We start from the raw sequence: 25,386 nt of genomic DNA, 5'->3' as shown, positions 1-25,386 counted from the left end.
CTGAACGTCATCCGTTTGGCCTTTGGTCGCTGTGGAGACGAGCCGGCTCACTCCTGCGAAGGAAACTCTCCCACGCCGGTCTCTTAGAAGCGTTCTCACCCCGTGGGACACAACAAACTCGAACCGCCGCCTCTCCCCTTTTCATTTCCATCGGCACGAGCGCTCACACGTTGGCCACGCTTCAGCACAACAACTCACGATCTTTATCACATCACCATCTTTAGAGCTCACCACCCCCGTGCATCCTAACCTGCACACCCACTCACCACCCCACTCACGCATTCACCCCGCTCACCGCCCGCTCGCCAACCCGTCACCCCGCTCACCACCCCCTCATCCTGTCACCCGTTCACCCCGCTCGCCAACCCGTCACCCCCGCTCACCAGCCCATCATCCTGTCACCCGTTCACCCCGCTCGCCAACCCGTCACCCCGCTCACCACCCCCTCATCCTGTCACCCGTTCACCCCGCTCGCCACACAGTCACCCACTCACCCCGCTCACCAGCCCGTCACCCCCGCTCACCAGCCCCTCATCCTGTCACCCGTTCACCCCGCTCGCCACACAGTCACCCGCTCACCCCGCTCACCAGCCCTGCCATCCATCCACCCCCACCACCCCCGCCGCCCGTCCACCCCGCGGCCTCACCTGCGCACGCCCTCGTGGTTCTCGATCTTGCTGATGATGAGGATGTGCTTGCCCTTGTCGCCCAGCACGGCGCGCACCGCGTGCACGTCGGCCGCCTTGCGGATGAAGGAGGCGAACACCATGTCCACGCCCTGCTCCACGCCGAACTTCAGGTCGCCGATGTCCTTCTCCGAGATGGCCGGCAGGTCCACCGCCACGCCGGGCAGGTTCACGCCCTTCTTGCTGCCCAGCGTGCCGCCGTTCTCCACCTCGGTGATCATGAAGTCCTTCCCTGGGGGGAGGGGGGGGGAGTGGCGCGAAACGTCGAACGTCGTCGCGCGGCCCAACGAACGCAGACCGGATGGACGAGGTGTCGCCGCGCGAGAGACCCGGGCTGCCGTTGACGTCGGAGATGGGGAGAGAGCCGGTAAACTTTCACCGGGCAGTGGCTCATGGTGGCGGTGGCCTAGGTAGGCAAGGCCTTCGTCCACAGGTGGATAGACCACGACTCATGATGATGATGAAGGCCTGCGTAGGCCTTCATCCAGCAGTGGAGAGAGACCACGACGATGAAGACAGTGGTGATGATGGTGGCGATGATAATAATAATAATTCCATGTACAGATAGTCCCCGACTTACGACGGTCCCCGACTTACGATATTTAGATCTTACGATGGCGATACGACAAAATTGTAAAGTATTTTAAATTTTGCGCGGCAGGCAAACGCAGCGGCGTACGAGGTACGAACCTTGGTGAGTACAGTACAATATGATACGTTACGATACGTTTTTTTTTACTCTGCAATACAGTATTGTAATTAATAAATACATACAGTACGTAGTTTATACAGTACGGTACTGTAAATTGCTGTGATTTGCTAAATTATCACCATTCTTAAAGACTCCTGGGTAGGCTAAGGTCATCTTCGACTTATGATATTTGTGACTTACGATGGGGTCGTTGTAACGCACCTCCAATTGTAAGTAGAGGACTACCTGGATTTAGCAGCTCGTCACCAAGGATATATCAAAGCGCTGTGCAGGACACAGCAGCAGCAGCAGACACTTGGCATACAAATAATATAAATACATTTTAAGAATCATTTACTCACTTAACTAAAAGTGTATTAAGCGAAAACATAGGATGACGAGGGTGGTGATGACGACGACGACGGTGATAATGACGGTGGCGATGACGGTGATGATGACGGTGGCGATGACGGTGGCGATGACGGTGGCGATGACGGTGGCGATGACGGTGGCGATGACGGTGGCGATGACGTTGGCGATGACGTTGGTGATGACGGTGATAATGACGGTGGCGATGACGGTGGCGATGACGGTGGCGATGACGGTGGCGATGACGGTGGCGATGACGGTGGCGATGACGGTGGCGATGACGTTGGTGATGACGGTGGTGATGACGGTGATAATGACGGTGGTGATAATGACGGTGGTGATAATGACGGTGGTGATAATGACGGTGGTGATGACGATGGCGATGACGGTGGCGATGACGATGACGTTGGTGATGATGTCGGTAGCGATGACGGCGATGACGTTGGTGATAATGACGGTAGTGATGACGGTGGCGATAATGACAGTGGCGATGACGTTGGTGATGATGTCGGTGGCGATGACGTTGGTGATAATGACAGTGGCGATGACAGTGGTGATGACGACGATGACGGTAATGACGGTGGTGATGACAGTGGTGATGACAGTGGTGATGACGGTGGTGATGATGACGATGTTGGTGATGATGTCCGTGGCGATGACGGCGATGACGTTGGTGATGACGGTGGTGATGACGTTGGTGATAATGACGGTGGTGATGACGGTGGTGATAATGACGGTGGTGATAATGACGGTGGTGATAATGACGGTGGTGATGACGGTGGTGATGACGGTGGTGATGACGACGATGACGTTGGTGATAATGACGTTGGTGATAATGGCGGTGGTGATGACGATGGTGATGACGTTGGTGATAATGACGGTGGTGATGACGGTGGCGATGACGGTGGTGATGACGATGGCGACGCGACAGGCATCGGCAGCGGACCGACCGAGCGAGCGACCGAGCGACACCACCGCCACCCGCTCACCCTTCTCCTTGACGCAGAGCGAGATGAGGCCGTCGTCCACGTACACCTTGTTGCCGACCTCGATCACCTTGAGCAGGTTCTTGTAGTCCACCCACAGGGTGTGCTCGTCGCACTTGTCCATGAAGGCGTCGTCCAGCGTCACCTTGAGCGTGCCGCCCTTCTTCAGCTCCACCTCCGCCGTGCCGCTCTGCACGCCCGCCGCCGTGGACAAAAGGCAGAAAGGGGTCGGCTCTCTCGCCCGCCACGCGGCCGCCCCGTACGTTACACACCGATGGAGTCTAAGTATGGAAAAGTAATGAGAGGTCTGGTTTTTTGTTTTTGTTACCTTTTCCGGCAATAAAACAGCAGGAGTTGCGAGGAATCGAGTCGGCATTAGTGGTGGTGCAGGGTGGGGGGCCTCTGGGCGGGGGGGGGAGCTCATGGAGGGGGGGTGCAGGGTGGGGGGGCCTCGGGGAGAGGTGCAGAATTGAGGGGGGCCCTTACCCCCTTAATGAGCCCGGTGCGGATCTCAGGACCCTTGGTGTCGAGCGCGATGCCCACGGGGAGGTAGTTGTAGGGGTCCTTTGCCAAGCTCTCCGTGGCCGTGCGCACGTTCTTGATCGTCTCCGCGTGGTACTGCAAACACACAGACAAAGTTCCCCCGTGTGGCCTCAACAGACCGTTGCGGAAAGTGCCGCGGAGGAGTAGCGCCCAGCAAGGCCGGCAACACGCCCACAGTCACGGGGACTGTCCCACCGCCCTCCCCCTGCTCGCTGCAAGGTCACCCGGAGGTCACGGGCGGCTCCAGAGCACAACGCCACTGCTTGGTCGTAGAGATTCGTGGTTCGAATTCCAGCGGCCGCCCTGGTTAATACCACGGTGGTGGTGCGTATAACTGCAATACTATTACTACGACTGCCACGACTACTACGCGCCGACCGCTTTTGCTCACGGGGGGGACGTTAAAGATTCCCGTGGACATCGGTGGGAAATAAATAAAAAAAAACAAAGAGCTTCATAGCTCATCGGATTCCTGCCAGCCGAGATGAAGATTCGGATTCCGGATCTTCTGCAAGAGCGGGGCATCGTGCGCCCGCGTCTCGGTTACAATGCTCGGCCACATTTGAAAAACGTCACCCTCGGCTGGGATTGCACAGGGCAGCAGCAATCCTCCAATTCCGTTCCAATGGCGAATCTCGGGACGATTTGTCAAGAGCGGTGGTTTTCCTTAACCTGGGGGGGGGGGGGGCATCTCGCACACCCCCTGGGGGATGGTGGCCAAGCGGGGGTGGTGTCGTGCTGCCGTGCGATTCCAGAAAGGGAGGAATTTTCAGCGTCATTTGGAAAAGTGACAAACGCGGCACCACCGCCACGCGCCGGGGGGCCGCAGAGGCCGGGACTCTTTGCTTACGACGTCAACACCGGGAGCTTTTTTGTTTTTTAAACATTTAAAAACAAGCAAACATTTTATCGCAAAAAATTAAGCGGACGGCACTTGCGACGGTTCGTGCACAACGGCGGCATTAACCGGGGCGGCCGCCGCATTTGAACCCCTGCAACACAGCGGCGAATGCGCTCCAACCGCGGGGCGGTGACAACGAGGAGCGGGAGGAGGAGGGGGAGGAGGGGGAGGAGGAGGGGCCGATCGTACGAGCGTCGTCATCGTCGTCACCGCGGTGACTCTCTGGAGCCGCCCGCGACCTCCCCGCGACCTTCAAGGAGTCTGCAGCAGCAGCAGCAGACTCCTTGAAGGTCGCAGGGAGGGGGGGGGGCGACGGACGTGCGGCCAACGCGGCTAAAATCGGCATCCCGACACCCGAGCCCCTTGCATTCCGGGGCGGGCAACGGGGCAAACCGGGCAACCGGGAGCCCCTGGGTCTCCCCCCCGCCTACCCACCCACCCAATCCAACACCACTCCACCACCACCACCACCACCTCACTACCACCACCACCACACTACCACCCACCCAATCAAACACCACTCCACCACCACCACCTCACTACCACCACCACCCTAACACCCCACCAACCCAACACCACTCCACCACCTCACTACCACCACCACCACCACCACCTCACTACCACCACCATACTACCACCCCATCACACTACCACCCACCCAATCCAACACCACTCCACCACCACACTACCACCACCACCTCACTACCACCACCACGCTAACACCACCACACTACCACACCACCACACTACCACCCCACCAACCCAACGCCACTACACCACAACACTACCACCACCACCCTAACACCACCACACTACCACCAACCCAACACCACTCCACCACCTCACTACCACCACCACCCTAGCACCACCACCACACTACCACCACCACCACAACACCACCCCCTCAACTCCACTACCCCCAGGGATCACCCCCACTCCTCCCCCCACCACCTCCACCGCCCCCCCCCATGACCTTCAGGCGTCCGAACAATTTAAACGTCCAAATCACAGCGGGAGCCACCGTGGCCGACGCAGCAGTTGGCGGAAGCTCCCCGGTTGGGGCTGAAATTTGTTTGGTTCTGCGTCTTTGAGCCGAGTAGCAGCCCTGCAACTGCCGGCTCGCATCACCGCTGGCGGGAAAAGGGGGGTAAAGCCTCCGCTAGAGGCCGCTCTAGCGGCATTCGGCGGACTGCTCTTCGCACACCGTGCATAGCCAACCGTGATAATCTCAGGTGCAGTGCCGAGTCTATGGTGCAGTGTTGAGTCTATGGGCAGTGTTGAGTCTATGGGCAGTGTTGAGTCTATGGTGCAGTGTTGAGTCTATGGGTAGTGTTGAGTCTATGGGCAGTGTTGAGTCTATGGTGCAGTGTTGAGTCTATGGTGCAGTGTTGAGTCTATTGTGCAGTGTTGAGTCTATGGGCAGTGTTGAGTCTATGGGCAGTGTTGAGTCTATGGTGCAGTGTTGAGTCTATGGTGCAGTGTTGAGTCTATGGGTAGTGTTGAGTCTATGGGTAGTGTTGAGTCTATGGGCAGTGCCGAGTCTATGGGCAGTGCCGAGTCTATGGGCAGTGCCGAGTCTATGGGCAGTGTTGAGTCTATGGGTAGTGTTGAGTCTATGGACAGTGTTGAGTCTATGGGCAGTGCTGAGTCTATGGGCAGTGCCGAGTCTATGGACAGTGTTGAGTCTATGGGTAGTGTTGAGTCTATGGACAGTGTTGAGTCTATGGGCAGTGCTGAGTCTATGGGCAGTGCCGAGTCTATGGACAGTGTTGAGTCTATGGGTAGTGTTGAGTCTATGGACAGTGTTGAGTCTATGGGCAGTGCTGAGTCTATGGGCAGTGTTTAGTCTATGGGCAGTGCCGAGTCTATGGACAGTAAGTATGTTTGTAGAACTTCTTTCGCACCATACGTAGCCAACCGTGCTAAAAATCGGAGGTGCAAGGCCAGAACACCTTTAAAGGAGGCGGCAATTACCCACACTTTACCCCCCACCACACGCACAACCTGCCAATAGTAGGACTCGCTGTGGCCGTGCTGGGTGGTGTCAGGGGTGGATTTAGGAACCTAGCCCCCCATCGTGTCAGCCGCCACGTTGGCCGGGAGATGGAGTCAAACCGGGACCCTTCTGGATCGCGAGTCCGGCAACGCTGCTACGGCACCGCCGCTCACCGTGACGACGACAACGCCGCTACCGTGGCAGCCGCGTCTCGGCGGGCGTAACGATCGATCGCTCATCGTGAACCGCTCGCCGACAATGGGCTAGGCCAGCCCCCCCACCCCCTCTCCCATCCCCTCCCACTCCCCCCAAGTCAGCACCTCGCGTCACCTCGGACGGCGCCATTTGCCATTCACCCAAGGCCGCCGAAAATAACAGAGTGGCACGGCGCGGCCATTCCGTGCGGTCGGGTTCGGCAATCGGAAAGGTCAGCCCACGTCAGGCGGCACGGCACCATCGCTCAGAGTCTCCATCACCGTCGCCCACCACCGCTCGCGGTGGCTCTCCACCACCGCTCGCGGTGGCCCGCCACCACCGCTCGCGGTGGCTCTCCACCACCGCTCGCGGTGGCTCTCCACCACCGCTCGCGGTGGCTCTCCACCACCGCTCGCGGTGGCTCTCCACCACCGCTCGCGGTGGCTCTCCACCACCGCTCGCGGTGGCTCTCCACCACCGCTCGCGGTGGCTCGCCACCACCGCTCGCGGTGGCTCGCCATCACCGCACACCGTCACCCACTGCATCTTCCACGACTCTACTGGAACTGTACTATTTACACAATCGGGCTGCGATTCCGCACCACCCCGCGCACACGGCAGGGGCGACGTCAAGAGGTCCTGCGTGGATTCCCTCCGGGCTCTCCGGTTCCTCCCACAGCCACGCGGACGCGGCGCGACGGGGTGCCGGACAAACGTCCCGCCGGCGCGGCCCCACCTGGTGGCGGCCACGGTGGCTAGGAGATGTTAACAACCTCGCCTGGTCTACAGGAGGTCGTGGGTACGATCCCCGCCTTGGACGCCTGCTGCTGTGTATTTGCAGTTGGCGTGTCTCTCTCTCTCTCTCACTCTTCACGTGGTCGTGCGGATTTCTCCCGGGTTCTCTCGTTTCTCTCTCCATATTTAGAATGGACATCACACGTTTAGATGATGTAGCTGATATTGATGTCATCTCCCCTGCCTGGTATTCAGGAGGTCCCCCGCCTGGTATTCAGGAGGAGGTTGTGGGGTCGATCCCGACCCGGATGCCTGCTGTACATTTGGAGTTTGCGTGTCCTCCGGGTTTTCCCTACACAATGATGACGACGATGATGACGATGATGACGATGATGATGACGATGATGATGACGAGCTCCACTTCGTCGGGTTATCATTTGCAATAGCCAGGTCGCTTCTGAAAAAATAACCACATGGCCCAGTGGGACCTTTCCTGGTAATATAAAATAAAATAGTTGAATATGGAAGGAGACGGAAGATCATCACCGCAATCACCCACGCGGCACGGATTATTCTTGCTACCATAGCAACGCGCGTCCCATCGTTACGAACCATCATCAATCCACTGCTGGTGCCCCCAGGACCGATTCAGATGTCACCTCGCCACCGATGTTCGCCCTAAAAACGCCGGGAGAAGCACAACGGTTCTCACGGCGTAGCGGGGCGCCGACCACTGTGCCGTCACCCCCCCCCCCCAGTCGACGAGCCGCCGCCGCCGCCGCCAACCGGCGGCTCCTCTGCTCGCGACGTAGCCCCCCCCCCGCGCGTAGCATCCAATGGTTCTCCTGCACGGTATCCACGCCGCAGCCTTGCACGCACCGCCCACCGTGGCCACGTCAGCCTGCAGGAGGCTCGAGGACTCCTCGCCTGCACCGGCACCCAACGCCGCCCTCGTTAAACGGGCAGGAATGCAGCGGGAGGGGTGGCCGGAGACGATGGTGGGGGTGGAGGAGGGCGGGGGGAGTGCGGGCCCCGTGCCAACGCAAGGGTGGCGGCACGGTGCCACGCAGACCCTGCATTTGGACCCCCCTCCCGTGCCAAACCAAACCCCAACCAACCCCCCACCCCCGTTCAAGAAATCCATCCCCTCCCCTTCCCACCCCCACCACCCCCACCACCCCCACCACCCCCCACGGGCGTCCAGGCGAATCGACTTGCGGGTCACGTACGGAGCCGGCGATCTAAAAGCGCCCCCCCCTCCTCCCACGCAGCTTCGCAGCGCAGATCTCGCCCGCGCTAGGCGTCTCGTCAGGTTTCGACATGCGGTGCCTCATCAGCAGAACCAGGCTTAGCTTGAACCCCGTGGAAGATTGTTGGGGGTTGGGGTGCGAGCACCACGATCCCCGACGGTCGCCCCAGCTCTGCGGTCCTACACTGGCAGGGGGGGTAAAGACGAAGCCAAACGATCGCCGGGCGCGGAAGGCAAAACGGAGAGACGGGCGGGGGCGGGGGGGGGGGGGCGTTACCTCGTGGGTGCCGTGGGAGAAGTTCATGCGGGCGATGTTCATGCCGCCCTTGATCATCTCCTTGAGTTTCTCCACGGAGCGGGACGCCGGCCCTGGGGGTAGCACGGGGGTTAGTGAGACGGTGGTGGGACAATGGTCGGACGATGGTGGGACGATAAAAAAAAAAATAGTCTTAGACTCCCGTGGGTCAAAGTTCCGCTGCCGCTATGAATGTCCACGTGACGATGATTTCACCTCGGATTTGTGACAGCCAGGTAGCTTGTCTGAAATCAGCAGACAGAGCTCTACACACAGCAGTTCAGTGGTAAAATAAAAAAAACACCCAGTCGTGGTAAAATAGTCTCCGTCGGTCGGTTGGAGGTAACTCCCCGTGGTCAGAGTCGCGTTGCTAGCGGGAGGAAAGAAAGAAGGAAATAAACGGAAACTCGTCGACCAAAGCGTCGCTTGCCCCCACGGGCTCGCGAGCGCGCTGCGTTCGTTCTCGCGGGGGGAGGTTGGGGGGGGAGGTGGGGGTGGGGGAGGGGTTGGGGGTTCTGGATGCACGGCCCCCCGCGCCAGAGCGCCGCCGCACACGAGACGCCGTTTACGTCCGGTGGGAGCCGCGGCGAGGCCGTGGCGGGGCTCCGGGACAGGGCGGGGTTCCGGGACAGGGCGGGGCTCCGAGACAGGGCGGGGCTCCGGGACAGGGCGGGGCTCCGGGACAGGGCGGGGCTCCGCGACAGGGCGGGGCTCTGGGACAGGGCGGGGCTCCGGGACAGGGCGGGGCTCTGGGACAGGGCGGGGCTCTGGGACAGGGCGGGGCTCCGGGACAGGGCGGGGCTCCGAGACAGGGCGGGGCTCCGAGACAGGGCGGGGCTCCGAGACAGGGCGGGGCTCCGAGACAGGGCGGGGCTCCGATACAGGGCGGGGCTCCGATACAGGGCGGGGCTCCGATACAGGGCGGGGCTCCGAGACAGGGCGGGGCTCCGAGACAGGGGCGGGGCTCCGAGACAGGGCGGGGCTCCGGGACAGGGCGGGGCTCCGGGACAGGGCGGGTCAGACGGCAGTGCCAATGAGGAGGCGTCGCAGCGGTCGAGTCGGCGACCGTCAAGGGTGGACGATCGACAGGCGGAGGGACGGGAGGGCGCCGGTCCGATCGGGCGGCACCGGGCCGGGTCGAGCGACGTGGGGGAGGAGGGGGGGGTGCGGACCCACCGATGGTGCAGACGATGCCGGTGTTGCGGGCCACCAGCGGCTCCGAGTCGATGTCCAGGTGGCACATGTGGCGCAGGAAGCTGTCGGCCTCGTGGTGGTGGTGGTGGTGGCCGTGGCCGTGGCCGTGACCGTGCGCGTGCGGCTGCTGGGTGGTCATGATGTCTCAGCTGGGGGGGGGGAGGGGGGTCGAGGAGATGGTGTTGGTCAAGATGCGACAAGATTCGTCGTCGTCGTGAAGAGACTTTCATGGGCTGGAGTTGAACCCGGGCTGCCATATTTGTAGGGTGTAGTCGCGTGTCAAGTACTGCGCCAACGCTCCCCACCACACATCCGCACGCACGATGCACAAGACAAGGATAACCCGCTTATAGCAGCAGGTGGGAGGTGACGGGGGGACGGACCCTGGTGGTGTAGGTTTAATCCCGTGGTCGGCAATCTTTCTACCAAGGAGGAGGAGGAGACACGGCAGCAGACAATACCCCTACAGAGACACAGCAACAGACAATACCCCTACAGAGACACAGCAACAGACAATACCCCTACAGAGACACAGCAACAGGCAATACCCCTACAGAGACACAGCAACAGACAATACCCCTACAGAGCCACAGCAACAGACAATACCCCTACAGAGACACAGCAACAGGCAATACCCCTACAGAGACACAGCAGCAGGCAATACCCCTACAGAGACACAGCAACAGGCAATACCCCTACAGAGACACAGCAGCAGGCAATACCTCTACAGAGACACAGCATCAGGCAATACCCCTCCAGAGACACAGCAACAGGCAATACCCCTACAGAGACAGAGCAACAGACAATACCCCTACAGAGACACAGCAACAGGCAATACGCCTACAGAGACAGAGCAACAGACAATACCCCTACAGAGACACAGCAACAGACAATACCCCTACAGAGACACAGCAACAAACAATACCCCTACAGACACAGCAACAGGCAATACCCAGGCAATGCCCCTACAGAGACACAGCAACAGACAATACCCCTACAGAGACATAGTAGCAGGCAATACCCCTACAGAGACACAGTAGCAGTCAATACCCCTACAGAGACACAGCAGCAGGCAATACCCCTACAGAGACACAGCAACAGACAATACCCCTACTGAGACAGCAGACAATACCCCTAGAGACACAGCAACAGACAATACCCCTACTGAGACACAGCAACAGGCAATACCCCTACAGAGACACAGCAACAGACAATACCCCGGACAGAGACACAGCAACAGACAATACCCCTACAGAGACACAGCAACAGACAATACCTCTACAGAGACACAGCAGCAGACAATACCCCTACAGAGACAGCAGCAACAGGCGATACCCCTACAGAGACACAGCAACAGGCGATACCCCTACAGAGACACAGCAACAGACAATACCCCTACAGAGACACAGCAACAGACAATACCCCTACAGAGACACAGCAGCAGGCAATACCCCTACAGAGACACAGCAACAGGCGATACCCCTACAGAGACACAGCAACAGACAATACCCCTACAGAGACACAGCAACAGACAATACCCCTACAGAGACACAGCAACAGGCAATACCTCTACAGAGACACAGCAACAGACAATACCCCTACAGACACAGCAACAGGCAATACCCCTACAGAGACACAGCAGCAGACAATACCCCTACAGAGATACAGCAACAGGCAATACCCCTACAGAGACAACAGACAATACCCCTACAGAGACACAGCAACAGACAATACCCCTACAGAGACACAGCAACAGGCAATACCCCTACAGAGACACAGCAACAGACAATACCCCTACAGAGACACAGCAACAGACAATACCCCTACAGAGACACAGCAGCAGGCAATACCCCTACAGAGACACAGCAACAGGCGATACCCCTACAGAGACACAGCAACAGACAATACCCCTACAGAGACACAGCAACAGACAATACCCCTACAGAGACACAGCAACAGGCAATACCTCTACAGAGACACAGCAACAGACAATACCCCTACAGACACAGCAACAGGCAATACCCCTACAGAGACACAGCAGCAGACAATACCCCTACAGAGATACAGCAACAGGCAATACCCCTACAGAGACACAGCAACAGACAATACCCCTACAGAGACACAGCAACAGGCAATACCCCTACAGAGACACAGCAACAGACAATACCCCTACAGAGACACAGCAGCAGACAATACCCCTACAGAGACAGAGCAACAGACAATACCCCTACAGACACAGCAACAGGCAATACCCCTACAGAGACACAGCAGCAGACAATACCCCTACAGAGACACAGCAACGGGCAATAACCCTACAGAGACAGAGCAACAGGCAATACCCCTACAGAGACAGAGCAACAGACAACACCCCTACAGAGACACAGCAACAGGCAATAACCCTACAGAGACAGAGCAACAGACAATGCCCCTACAGAGACACAGCAACAGACAATACCCCTACAGAGACACAGCAACAGCAGGCAATACCCCTACAGAGACACAGCAACAGACAATACCCCTACAGAGACACAGCAACAGACAATACCCCTACAGAGACACAGCAACAGACAATACCACTACAGAGACACAGCAGCAGACAATACCCCTACAGAGACAGAGCAGCAGACAATACCCCTACAGAGACACAGCAACAGACAATACCCCTACAGAGACACAGCAGCAGGCAATACCCCGACAGAGACACAGCAACAGACAATACCCCTACAGAGACACAGCAACACGCAATACCCCTACAGAGACACAGCAACAGACAATACCCCTACAGAGACACAGCAGCAACAGACAATACCCCTACAGAGACACAGCAACAGCCAATACCCCTACAGACACAGCAACAGGCAATACCCCTACAGAGACACAGCAGCAGACAATACCCCTACAGAGACACAGCAACGGGCAATAACCCTAGAGACAGAGCAACAGGCAATACCCCTACAGAGACAGAGCAACAGACAATAACCCTACAGAGACACAGCAACAGCCAATACCCCTACAGAGACACAGCAACAGACAATACCCCGACAGAGACACAGCAACAGGCAATACCCCTACAGAGACACAGCAAGAGACAATACACCTACAGAGACACAGCAACAGACAATACCCCTACAGAGACAGCAGACAATACCCCTAGAGACACAGCAACAGACAATACCCCTACAGAGACACAGCAACAGACAATACCCCTACAGAGACACAGCAACAGACAATACCCCTGCAGAGACACAGCAACAGGTTTACAGCAGACCGACATTCTGACCTAAATAAAATAGGCGATGGAACAAACAGCTGTCTCTTTAGTCGTTCCCCCCCCCCCCACCTTAGTTAATTTTTAATGAATACAGTTTGACACACACAGAGTCATTGACACACACACAAATTGACACACACAAAGTTATTGACACACACACAAAGTCATTGACACACACACACAAAGCCAAAGATCCCCATATAGCCTTAACTGTTGGGGCAAGTGCTGTTAGCGAGCAGCAGCACCTACGAAGGCCGGGCACGGCACACGAGGTGGGTGGATGGGCAACAACAACACTCAAATCTTAATTCTAACGCAAAGATGACAATCAATTAATCAAATATGACGGTGAATGGGAGTCACTGTGGAATGTCTTGGCTGTTCCAGAGTGACCCCACATTCACCGTCATGTTTCATCAACTGATTGTGATCTTTGCGTTAAATGTAATATTTCTGTGTTGTTGTTTTAAACGGCTGCCCGCAAAAAGGGGGCAGCCAAAGGGCGGTGGCCCGTGGCGTCTGGAGCCGCAGGTTTGCCCACCCCCGGGTTAACGGAAGTGCCAGGCTCGGTGCACCGCGGGTCGACTGCGTGACGTGCGAGGAAGGCTCGCGGCTGGCAAGCGGAGAGGTGTGGAGTCTACGTGCGGCGTGGAGTCTACGTGGAGTCTACGGGCGGCGTGGAGTCTACGTGCGGTGTGGAGTCTACGTGGAGTCTACGGGCGGCGTGGAGTCTACGGGCGGCGGGGAGTCTACGGGCGGCGTGGAGTCTACGGGCGGCGGGGAGTCTACGTGCGGCGTGGAGTCTATGAGCGGCGTGGAGTCTACGGGCAGCGTGGAGTCTACGTGGAGTCTACGAGCGGCGTGGAGTCTACGTACAGAGTTGAGTCTACGGGCAGTCTGGAGGAGTGTGGAGTCTACAGGCAGCGTGGAGTCTACGTGCGGTGTGGAGTCTACGTGGAGTGTGGAGTCTACGGGCAGCGTGGAGTCTACGGGCGGCGGGGAGTCTACATGCTGAGTTGAGTCTACGGGCAGCGTGGAGTCTACGTGCGGCGTGGAGTCTACGTGGAGCGTGGAGTCTACGGGCAGCGTGGAGTCTACGTGCAGAGTTGAGTCTACGTGCAGAGTTGAGTCTACGTGCAGAGTTGAGTCTACGTGCAGAGTTGAGTCTACGGGCAGTGTATATGTTGAACTTCTTTAGCACCGTATGTAGCCAACTGCGCTAATCAAAGAGGCTGGGGTGGGGGAAGAACAACAAAAACTTTTAAAAAACTAAAAAATCAATTCTAAAAGAAAGAACTGAAGGATGACCGATGGATGCACCAACTGTTTGTGCGGGTAGACAGGCACATGAGCCACAGGCACATGAGCCACAGGCACATGAGCCACAGGCACATGAGCCACAGGCACATGAGCCACAGGCACATGAGCCACAGGCACATGAGCCACAGGCACATGAGCCACAGGCACATGAGCCACAGGCACATGAGCCACAGGCACATGAGCCACAGGCACATGAGCCACAGGCACATGAGCCACAGGCACATGAGCCACAGGCACATGAGCCACAGGCACATGAGCCACAGGCACATGAGCCACAGGCACATGAGCCACAGGCACATGAGCCACAGGCACATGAGCCACAGGCACATGAGCCACAGGCACATGAGCCACAGGCACATGAGCCACAGGCACATGAGCCACAGGCACATGAGCCACAGGCACATGAGCCACAGGCACATGAGCCACAGGCACATGAGCCACAGGCACATGAGCCACAGGCACATGAGCCACAGGCACATGAGCCACAGGCACATGAGCCACAGGCACATGAGCCACAGGCACATGAGCCACAGGCACATGAGCCACAGGCACATGAGCCACAGGCACATGAGCCACAGGCACATGAGCCACAGGCACATGAGCCACAGGCACATGAGCCACAGGCACATGAGCCACAGGCACATGAGCCACAGGCACATGGACCACAGGCACATGAACCACAGGCACATGAACCACAGGCACATGAACCACAGGCACATGAACCACAGGCACATGAACCACAGGCACATGAACCACAGGCACATGAACCACAGGCACACCACACGTGCCGTGTATAGCCATCTCCGCGGCGTGCCATCTCAAAAATACACCCTTGGCAAAAGGTCAGAGCGAGACGAGACGGCCGCGTGCCGGTCGAGGGTGTGCGAGCGTGCCCCTCCGCGCCGCTCGCTCTGCTATAATTACCCGGCGCTGTTACAGCAGCTCACGATTGGGGGGGGGGGGGGGCAAGGAAGGGGGGGGGCTCGCTCTGTGATCAACACCGCGTACGTGCGGCGCGTGCAGGAGTGTGGGCTAGGGTGTGTGTGTGTCCGTGTGTGTGTGTGGCTGTGTGTGTGTGGCTGTACCATCGGACACTCCACCCCCACAACTCCCAATCGGTGATGGGGCAGTTGTGGAAAGAGTGGAGAGTTACCCATACCTGGGCAGTGTGCTTATGACCGGCTCCAGTTTAACAGCAGAGGTCTCACTCTGAATCAATCGAGCGGCAATATCTTTTCATCAGTTGCGTAACGCTGTGTGGAAGCTACCTGGTCTATCGTTCCGCACTAAGCTTCAGGTCTTCTCGGCCACAGTCATTCCCTCCCTTCTCTACGCTTGCGAAAAGGTGGACCCCCCTAATTGAACATCTTCGCCGGTTAGATACATTTAGGCTGGCCTGCCTACGATCCATCCTGGGTTTAACCAGACTGGATTGTGTGAGGAGCTCACAAATCCTTGAAAGATCTGGGCAAAGTCCCATCGGTGAGCTCCTCCGGCGGGCAAGGCTGCGATGGCTGGGTCATGTAGCCCGCATGCCCAGCCACCGCATGCCGAAACAGGGGGCTAAACGGGCACGGCACGGGCTAGAGAAGAGATGGAGTGATGTGGTACAGGAGGACGTGGAGCTGAGTGGACTTGCTGATGACTGGTACCAGCGGCGTCAAGATCGGCCTCTGTGGAGGAGGCTCGTGAAGGACGCTGCTACTGGGCAGTTGGAGGCAGTCGCCCTCCAACAACAACGGAGGGCGAAGGAGCGACGCTCACGACAACGAGCAGAGCGCCGGGTGGCTAAAGCACAGCAGGTTGGCACAGTAGGGGGCACAGGTGGTGCATCAGCCAGTAATCTCAGTCAGTCGACCCGTGGCACTTGGGTCTGCCCCGTGACCTCCTGCCAGCGGGCGTTCGACACTTCACGTGGCCTCAGGGTACACATAGCCTGGCACAAGCGTCGTGGTGACGTCACCGCCACTTAGTGGTGAATGGTGGTTGTTGTGTGTGTGTGGCTGTGTGTATGGCTGTGTGTGTGTGAACACAGGTGGTGCATCAGCCAGCCATCTCAGTCATCTTAGTCAGTCGATCCGTGGCACCTGGGTCTGCCCCGTGACCTCCTGCCAGCGGGCGTTCGACACTTCAATTGGTCTAAAGGTGCACATGGCCTGGCACAAGCGTCGTGGTGACTTCACCGCGACTTAGTGGCGAATGGCGGTTGTTGTTGTTGTTGTTGTTGTTTTGTGAGCACGGGCTAGTTCGACTCGGACTCAAACGAGTAGCTGATGCAGCGGTTGTGTAGTAAACGTCGCCACTAGGGAGACAAAGGCGGCCGGGCGTGGTCCTGGCCACCCACCCCCTCGTGTGCTGTTCCGGCCTTCATTAGATGCTCGCTAACAGCACTTGCCCCAGCGTGTTACAGGCTCTACTAGTGACCTTGTGTGTGTGCAGCTCCGTACCACCATCATCATCATCAGCCACGATCAATCCACCGCTGGATTAGAAAGATGCGCGCGTTTATTCACTAAAATGCTACCAATTTTTTTTATTTACACCGACAAATATTTCCATTGTGGTTACGCGTCACAATCACTCACCCCCCTGGCAACTCGCCCCCTACACGACCGCTCCCCACTGACAGACACACAAAGACCCACACTCATTGACACACACACACGGTGACTAGTGGTAGTGTGTGTGCAGGGTGACTAGTGGTAGTGCGTGTGTAGGGTGACTAGTGGTAGTGTGTGCAGGGTGACTAGTGGTAGTGTGTGCAGGGTGACTAGTGGTAGTGCGTGCAGGGTGACTAGTGGTAGTGCGTGCAGGGTGACTAGTGGTAGTGTGTGTGCAGGGTGACTAGTGGTAGTGTGTGTGCAGGGTGACTAGTGGTAGTGTGTGTGCAGGGTGACTAGTGGTAGTGTGTGTGCGGGTGACTAGTGGTAGTGCGTGCAGGGTGACTAGTGGTAGTGTGTGCAGGGTGACTAGTGGTAGTGCGTGTGCAGGGTGACTAGTGGTAGTGCGTGTGCAGGGTGACTAGTGGTAGTGCGTGTGCAGGGTGACTAGTGGTAGTGCGTGCAGGGTGACTAGTGGTAGTGTGTGTGCAGGGTGACTAGTGGTAGTGCGTGCAGGGTGACTAGTGGTAGTGCGTGCAGGGTGACTAGTGGTAGTGTGTGCAGGGTGACTAGTGGTAGTGTATGTGCAGGGTGACTAGTGGTAGTGTGTGCAGGGTGACTAGTGGTAGTGTGTTCAGGGTGACTAGTGGCAGTGTGTGTGCAGGGTGACTAGTGGTAGTGTGTGCAGGGTGACTAGTGGTAGTGTGTGCAGGGTGACTAGTGGTAGTGTGTGCAGGGTGACTAGTGGTAGTGTGTGTGCAGGGTGACTAGTGGTAGTGTGTGTGCAGGGTGACTAGTGGTAGTGTGTGCAGGGTGACTAGTGGTAGTGTGTGCAGGGTGACTAGTGGTAGTGCGTGCAGGGTGACTAGTGGTAGTGTGTGCAGGGTGACTAGTGGTAGTGTGTGCAGGGTGACTAGTGGTAGTGTGTGCAGGGTGACTAGTGGTAGTGTGTGTGCAGGGTGACTAGTGGTAGTGTGTGTGCAGGGTGACTAGTGGTAGTGTGTGTGCAGGGTGACTAGTGGTAGTGTATGTGCAGGGTGACTAGTGGTAGTGCGTGCAGGGTGACTAGTGGTAGTGTGTGCAGGGTGACTAGTTGTAGTGTGTGCAGGGTGACTAGTGGTAGTGTGTGTGCAGGGTGACTAGTGGTAGTGTATGTGCAGGGTGACTAGTGGTAGTGTGTGCAGGGTGACTAGTGGTAGTGTGTGTGCAGGGTGACTAGTGGTAGTGTGTGCAGGGTGACTAGTGGTAGTGTGTGCAGGATGACTAGTGGTAGTGTATGTGCAGGGTGACTAGTGGTAGTGTATGTGCAGGGTGACTAGTGGTAGTGTATGTGCAGGGTGACTAGTGGTAGTGTGTGCAGGGTGACTAGTGGTAGTGTGCCCAGTTTCTCACGAATCCAGGGAACGAGAAATTCTGGTTTCAAGGGGCAGGAGAGGCCACGTGGTTTAGCAGCAGCAGCATGCGAGGCGGCGTGGAATGCGATGGAGTTGAGACTTGCAGAGAACGCGGGTTGTTTGCGAGCGCCTATTAAGGCCGGGGGCACGCACGGAGCGGGGGATGATCGCCCCCCCCCGTAAATAAAGCGAGGTGAACATCGTAGACGCTTCGTCTCTCTCGCCTACAAAACACGCGCACACTGCACGTACGGTCATTGTACACATACACACGTACCACAGACTCGACCTACACACACACACAAAGATCCCCCCTATATCCTGCCAAACACACGCACACTGCACGTACGGTCATTGTATACATACACACGTACCACAGACTCGACCTACACACACACAAAGATCCCCCCTATATCCTACCAAACTTGTATACATACAACTTGTATACATACACACGTACCACAGACTCGACCTACACACACACACACACCCTATATCCTACAAAACACGTGTACACTGCACGTACGGTCATTGTACACATACATTGTATACATTGTATACATACACACGTACCTACACACACACACAAAGATCCCACACTATATCCTGAGCAAACTGTTAGGGCAAGGGTGATGCAGCCTGTAAACACACTGACCCACACGTATACACGGACACGCACCGACCTACAAATACGGACAAAGATCCCCCGTGTAGCCTCAACAGACTGTTGGGGCAAGTGCTGTTAGCGAGCTCCTATTAAAAGGCTGGCACGGTATACGACGGGGTGGGTGGCAAGCACCACTCGCAACCGCCTTTGTCTCCCCAGTGGCGATGTTTACTACACACCACACCAGGTGCTCATTTGAGGCCGAGTCGACCTAGGGGAGCAGGCACAGGATCGGTTCAGACAATGGTCACTGGCGTTGGGCCGTGAGCGGGAATCGAACCTTGGGGGTCGCCGGATTTGTAGCGCAGCACGCTAACCGCTGCGCCACCGCTCCTCCCACCTTGACCAAACGCACTTACATACACGTAGACACCCACACACAACAGCCGCCATTCGCCACGAAGTGGCGGTCACCACAGCGCTTGTGCCAGGCTAGGTGCACGTTGAGGCCAGAGCGTGAAGGCTCGCTGCTGGCGCGGAGTCACGGGGCTGCAGACCCAGGTGGTGCCGTGGGGATGACCGACTGAGATGACCGACTGAGATGACCGGCAGATGCGCCAACAGCTGCGCAAGCCACCGTGCCAAATTGCTTTATTTTATCCGCCCGGTGCTCCGCTCGTTGTTGTGAGCGTCGCTCCTCCGCTGTTGCTGGAGGGCGGCTACCTCCAGATGCCCAGTAGCCAGGGTATATTATCACGATACATCTTGGCTTAAGGCTTTCGTGACTGCAGGAATTCATATTCTTTGGGTATTTCGGTAGGTGATGACGATTGCTAATGCGTTTCGATCGAAACGTCGTGATATTATCATTTTTATTATTTATTATTTTTACTATTCTATGTGGCTTTACCCAAAGAATATATAACGCTACACACACACACAAGACTAAGGTCCCCCGTGTAGCCTTTAACAGGCTGTAGAGGCAAGTGCTGTTAGCGAGTAGCAGCAGCACCTATGAAGGCCGGGAACTACACACACACATATAAAGATCCCCCGTATAGCCTACACGGGCTGTTGGGGCAAGTGTTGGTTACGAGCCACTATTAAGGCTGGAGAGGCACACGGCCCCCGAGGGCGATGCGTCCTGTAAATAAGAAGTCGATTTTGTCTCCCTGACCTACACACACACCAACCTACACACAAACACATAGACACATTGACCTACACACACACACCCCGACCTAGACACACACACACCGACCTACACACACATAGACACACTGACCTAAACACACACCTAAACACACACAATGACCTACACACACATACCTATACACACACCAACGAAGACAAAGATCCCCCGTATAGCCTTAACAGACTGTTGGGGCAAGCGCTGTTAGCGAGTAGCATCTACGATGGCCGACAGTGCACGGGGGGTGGGTGGCCAGCACCACGCCCGGCCGCCTTTGTCTTCCTAGTGGCGATGTTTTTACCACACACCGCACAAAGTGTCATTTGAGGCAGGACCAGGTCAGATGTTCCGTCATCAATGTTGGCCTCGAGCGGGAATCGAACTCGTGTCGCTCGCACACACACACACACGTGGACACAGACACAGACTGCCCTATATACACGTCAACACCCACACAGATCTATACAACACACCCATACACAGACAGGCCTATACAACACACCCACACACAGACAGACCTATACACTCCCACACACAGCCAAACCTATACAACACACCCATACACAGACTGACCTATACAACACACCCACACACAGACAGACCTATACAACACACCCATACACAGACAGATCTATACAACACACCCACACACAGACCTATACAACACACTCACACACAGACTGACCTATACAACACACCCATACACAGGCAGACCTATACAACACACCCATACACAGGCAGACCTATACAACACACCCATACACAGGCAGACCTATACAACACACCCATACACAGGCAGACCTATACAACACACCCATACACAGGCAGACCTATACAACACACCCATACACAGGCAGACCTATACAACACACCCATACACACGCAGACCTATACAACACACCCATACACACGCAGACCTATACAACACACCCACACACACACCTATACAACACACCCACACACAGACAGACCCATACACACACGTACACACCCACAGACAGACCTATACAACACAACCATACACAGACAGACCTATACAACACACCCATACACAGGCAGACCGATACAACACACCCACACACAGACAGACCCTATACAACACACCCATACACACAGACCGACCCTATACAACACACCCATACACACAGACCGACCCTATACAACACACCCATACACAGACAGACCTATACAACACACCCATACACAGACAGACCTATACAACACACCCATACACACAGACAGACCTATACAACACACCCATACACACAGACAGACCCTATGCAACACACCCATACACACAGACAGACCCTATACAACACACCCATACAGACAGATCCTATACAACACACCCATACAGACAGACCCTATACAACACACCCATACAGACAGACCCTATACAACACACCCATACACACAGACCCTATACAACACACCCATACACACAGACCTATACAACACACCCATACACACAGACCTATACAACACACCCATACACAGACAGACCTATACAACACACCCATACACAGACAGACCTATACAACACACCCATACACAGACAGACCTATACAACACACCCATACACACAGACCTATACAACACACCCATACACACAGACCTATACAACACACCCATACACACAGACCTATACAACACACCCATACACAGACAGACCTATACAACACACCCATACACACAGACCTATATACCACACCCATACACACACAGACCTATACACTCCCACACACAGACAGACCTATACAACACCCCCATACACAGACCTATACAACACACCCACACACAGACAGACCTATACACACTCACCCACACACACACACCTATACACACACACACCTATACACACACACATCTATACACCCACCCACACACACCTATACACACCCACACACACTCCACACACAGTCACTGTTTACACACACACAAAGACTCCCCCAGTGTAGCCCTAACAGACTGTAGGGGCAAGTGCTGTTAGCGAGCGCCTATGAAGGCTGGAACGGCACACGAGGGGTGGGTGGCCAGCACTACGCCCGACCGCCTTTGTCTCCCTAGTGGCGGTGTTTTAACACACCGCACCAGGTACTCATTTCAGGCCGAGCCGATCTAAGGGAGGCCCACCAGTTCAGATAATCGTCACCGGCGTTCGTAGCGCAGTGTAGCGCAAACCGCTACACACACAGAGACAGAGACACACACAGACACACACACAGAGACAGAGACACACACACACAGAGACACACACACACAGACACACACATAGAGACAGAGACACACACACAGACACACACACAGAGACACACACAGACAGAGACACAGACACACAGACAGAGACACAGACACACACACAGAGACACACACAGAGACAGAGACACACACACAGACGCACACACACAAACTACGCGACCCATCTCACGCCTGTAAATGTTTAATGGCACCCAAATCACCGCCTCCACAGCGGGGCGAGCGCCAACGTTGCGTCAACGTTGCTGGCACGTCAGCTGGGGCAATTTGCTCTCGTTAAGCTGGCCACCATCCAGCAGTGGACTGGGCATGGTTGATGGCGATGGTGGTGGTCACGCCAGCAGCAGTCGGTGTGGGAGCGTGAGCTCACTGACTGGAGCAACGCGCGAAGGATTTCTTGTACCCGCCACAGGAACGTGGAATTTCCCCCCCCCCCACCCCCACCCAACTCTCTCAAGACCGCCGTACACAGAAGACCGCCACCGATCCTGGGCCAAATGGTCCCGGCCACCCGAGTTCGACTCCCGCCCACGGCCAACAATCATTGGGGAACCCCTCCCCGCCGCCTCTCTCCTCTAGGTCGACTCAGCCGTCAACGCGACCTCCAGGTGAGGCTCGCTAAGAGCACTTGCCCCAACAGCCTCTGTGGGCTACACGGAGAGAGAGAGGGGGGGGGGGGTCTTTGTCTTTGTGTATTGCGCAAGCGACTGCGAACGTGACCGAATATGCCCGACCCGGTGCACCTAGCCTGGCACGCGCGCCGTGGTGACGGCGGTTGTTGTACAGTGTGTGTGTGTGGGTGCATAGGTGGTGCTCGCCGACAGCACTTGCCCCAACAGTCCGTTCAGGCTACGCTGGGGGACCTTTGTCTTTGGTGTGCAGGCGAGCGTTTGACATGGGGGGGGAGCGGTGGTGCAGCGGTTAGCGCGCTGAGCTACGAACCCGGTAACCCGAGTTCGATTCCCGCACATAGAACCAGTGCTGCAGTAAACATCGCCACAAGGGAGACAAAGGCGGCCGGGCGTGGTGCTGGCCACCCATCCCGTGCCATGGAGGCCGGGCTCAGGTGCTCTTCGCTAACAGCACTTGCCCCAAATCTGATCAAGGCTATACCCGGGGACCTTTATCTGTGTGTGTGCACCGTGTGTATATGTATAGAGCCCATATAGATGCTCGCTAACAGCACTTGCCCCAAGTCTGTTCAAGGCTATACGGGGGACCTTTATCTGTGTGTGTGCATCGTGTGTATATGTATAGAGCCCACATAGATGCTCGCTAACAGCACTTGCCCCTAGGTCTGTTCAAGGTTATACGGGGGACCTTTATCTGTGTGTGTGCACCGTGTGTATGTATAGAGCCCATTTAGATGCTCGCTAACAGCACTTGCCAAGTCTGTTAAGGCTATACGGGGGACCTTTATCTGTGTGTGCACCGTGTGTATGTATAGAGCCCATTTAGATGCTCGCTAACAGCACTTGCCAAGTCTGTTAAGGCTATACGGGGGACCTTTATCTGTGTGTGCACCGTGTGTATGTATAGAGCCCACATAGATGCTCGCTAACAGCACTTGCCCCAGGTCTGTTCAAGGCTATACGGGGGACCTTTATCTGTGTGTGCACGCGAGAGACCACCGCCACCAAACCACCACCACCACCACGACCCCTCCCTCACCGAAGGTGACCGACGACGAGGACGAGGAAGGAGCAGGAGGATGACGACGCCGCTGCTACTGATGATGGCGATGGAGAGGAAGAGGCGGAGCCGTGAGCAGTGAGAGCCGCGCCGCTGCTGACACACGGCCACGGCCCGCCCCGCTGCCTCTTATAGACACGCCGGTCCTGACGTCACCACGCCCCGCTACCGCCCCCATCCACACCCACACGGAGCCACGCCCACCGCGCAAGAGCCACGCCTGCTGCCCATGAGCCACGCCCACGAGTCACGCCCACCTCTCAGGAGCCACGCTCGCCTCTCAGGAGCCACGCTCACTTCTCATGAGCCATGCCCACCTCTCATGAGCCACGCCCACCACTCATGAGCCATGCCCACCTCTCATGAGCCACGCCCACCTCTCATGAGCCACGCCCACCACTCAGCAGCCACGCCCATCTCTCATGAGCCACGCCTGCCTCTCAGGAACCACGCCCACCACTCAGGATAGGAGTGAAAAGTATTGGAAAGATAAACAAAGAACTTGAAAAAAATCTACAAACACAACTCAACTATTTTGATCTTATATTCTTAGTTTTTTCGGTAAAGTCACGTTGAAGAGAAACAACAAAATAACAAAATATATATAAAACAATAAAAAATTCTCACGACGTTTCGACCATAACTCAAACGGTCATCATCAGGTGTGTCGGTTTGCATAAATTTATTTGTAAAACGGCACATTTATTTATTTATAAAAAAAACGTTGGCGTCACGCGCAGCGATTGGCAGTTTGCCCAGGACTAGTCCATCTATTTTTTTTTAAAGAGGAGGGGGGAGACGAAATTTTTTATAATGTATGCTGTCTGAAAGCCACTGTAAGCGTGAACAATCAATCAAGAACTGAAATGATTTATCAAATCTTTCCAATGATTGCTAAGATAGAATCCATCTTCTCGGTTGAAATTGTCTCTGTGTTGTATATGTGGATAGCCTCATGAACGAATCTCTCATGGAAGCCAGATGGCTTACCAGGAAAGCGGCCGGCGCGATGGCGAGGCCATGGCCACTCCGGTGACTTGGCCCACAACTTCTCATTTCCCGTGCTGTTGATGACTCGGAGGTCAGAGACGCGGATCTGCCACCACTGAGAGCCTTGGGTGAGCCATCTAGGTTCCAGCCCCAACCACAGCGATTACACCCCGGGGTCTCATAGACTCACACAGAGACTCATAGACTCACACAGAGACTCATAG

At 56.3% G+C, this 25,386-nt stretch overlaps 1 protein-coding gene across 2 annotated transcripts in view; it reads right to left on the bottom strand.

Moving 5' to 3' along the window:
- The window catches only part of LOC116954878 (pyruvate kinase PKM-like), a 32,952-nt gene extending 8,647 nt beyond the window's left edge, over positions 1 to 24,305 (bottom strand). For both annotated transcript variants that reach the window (XM_032975682.2, XM_032975681.2), the window contains exons 1-6: positions 24,152 to 24,305; positions 9,823 to 9,989; positions 8,629 to 8,720; positions 3,219 to 3,350; positions 2,736 to 2,922; positions 648 to 918 (exon numbers count right to left, since the gene is read on the bottom strand). In XM_032975682.2, coding sequence (XP_032831573.1) covers positions 648 to 918; positions 2,736 to 2,922; positions 3,219 to 3,350; positions 8,629 to 8,720; positions 9,823 to 9,979 — 839 coding nt within the window. In that variant the 5' untranslated portion in view covers positions 9,980 to 9,989; positions 24,152 to 24,305. The remainder of the gene's footprint in view (positions 1 to 647; positions 919 to 2,735; positions 2,923 to 3,218; positions 3,351 to 8,628; positions 8,721 to 9,822; positions 9,990 to 24,151) is intronic.
- Positions 24,306 to 25,386: the final 1,081 nt, after the last annotated feature.

The sequence above is a fragment of the Petromyzon marinus genome, chromosome 57, assembly GCF_048934315.1.
Source record: "Petromyzon marinus isolate PM22_M1 ecotype Great Lakes invasive population chromosome 57, UKy_Petmar_22M1.pri1.0, whole genome shotgun sequence".
NCBI lineage: Eukaryota > Metazoa > Chordata > Hyperoartia > Petromyzontiformes > Petromyzontidae > Petromyzon > Petromyzon marinus.
The sequence above is the reverse complement of the archived record's forward strand: the minus strand, read 5'-3'. Positions and strand labels throughout refer to the sequence as shown.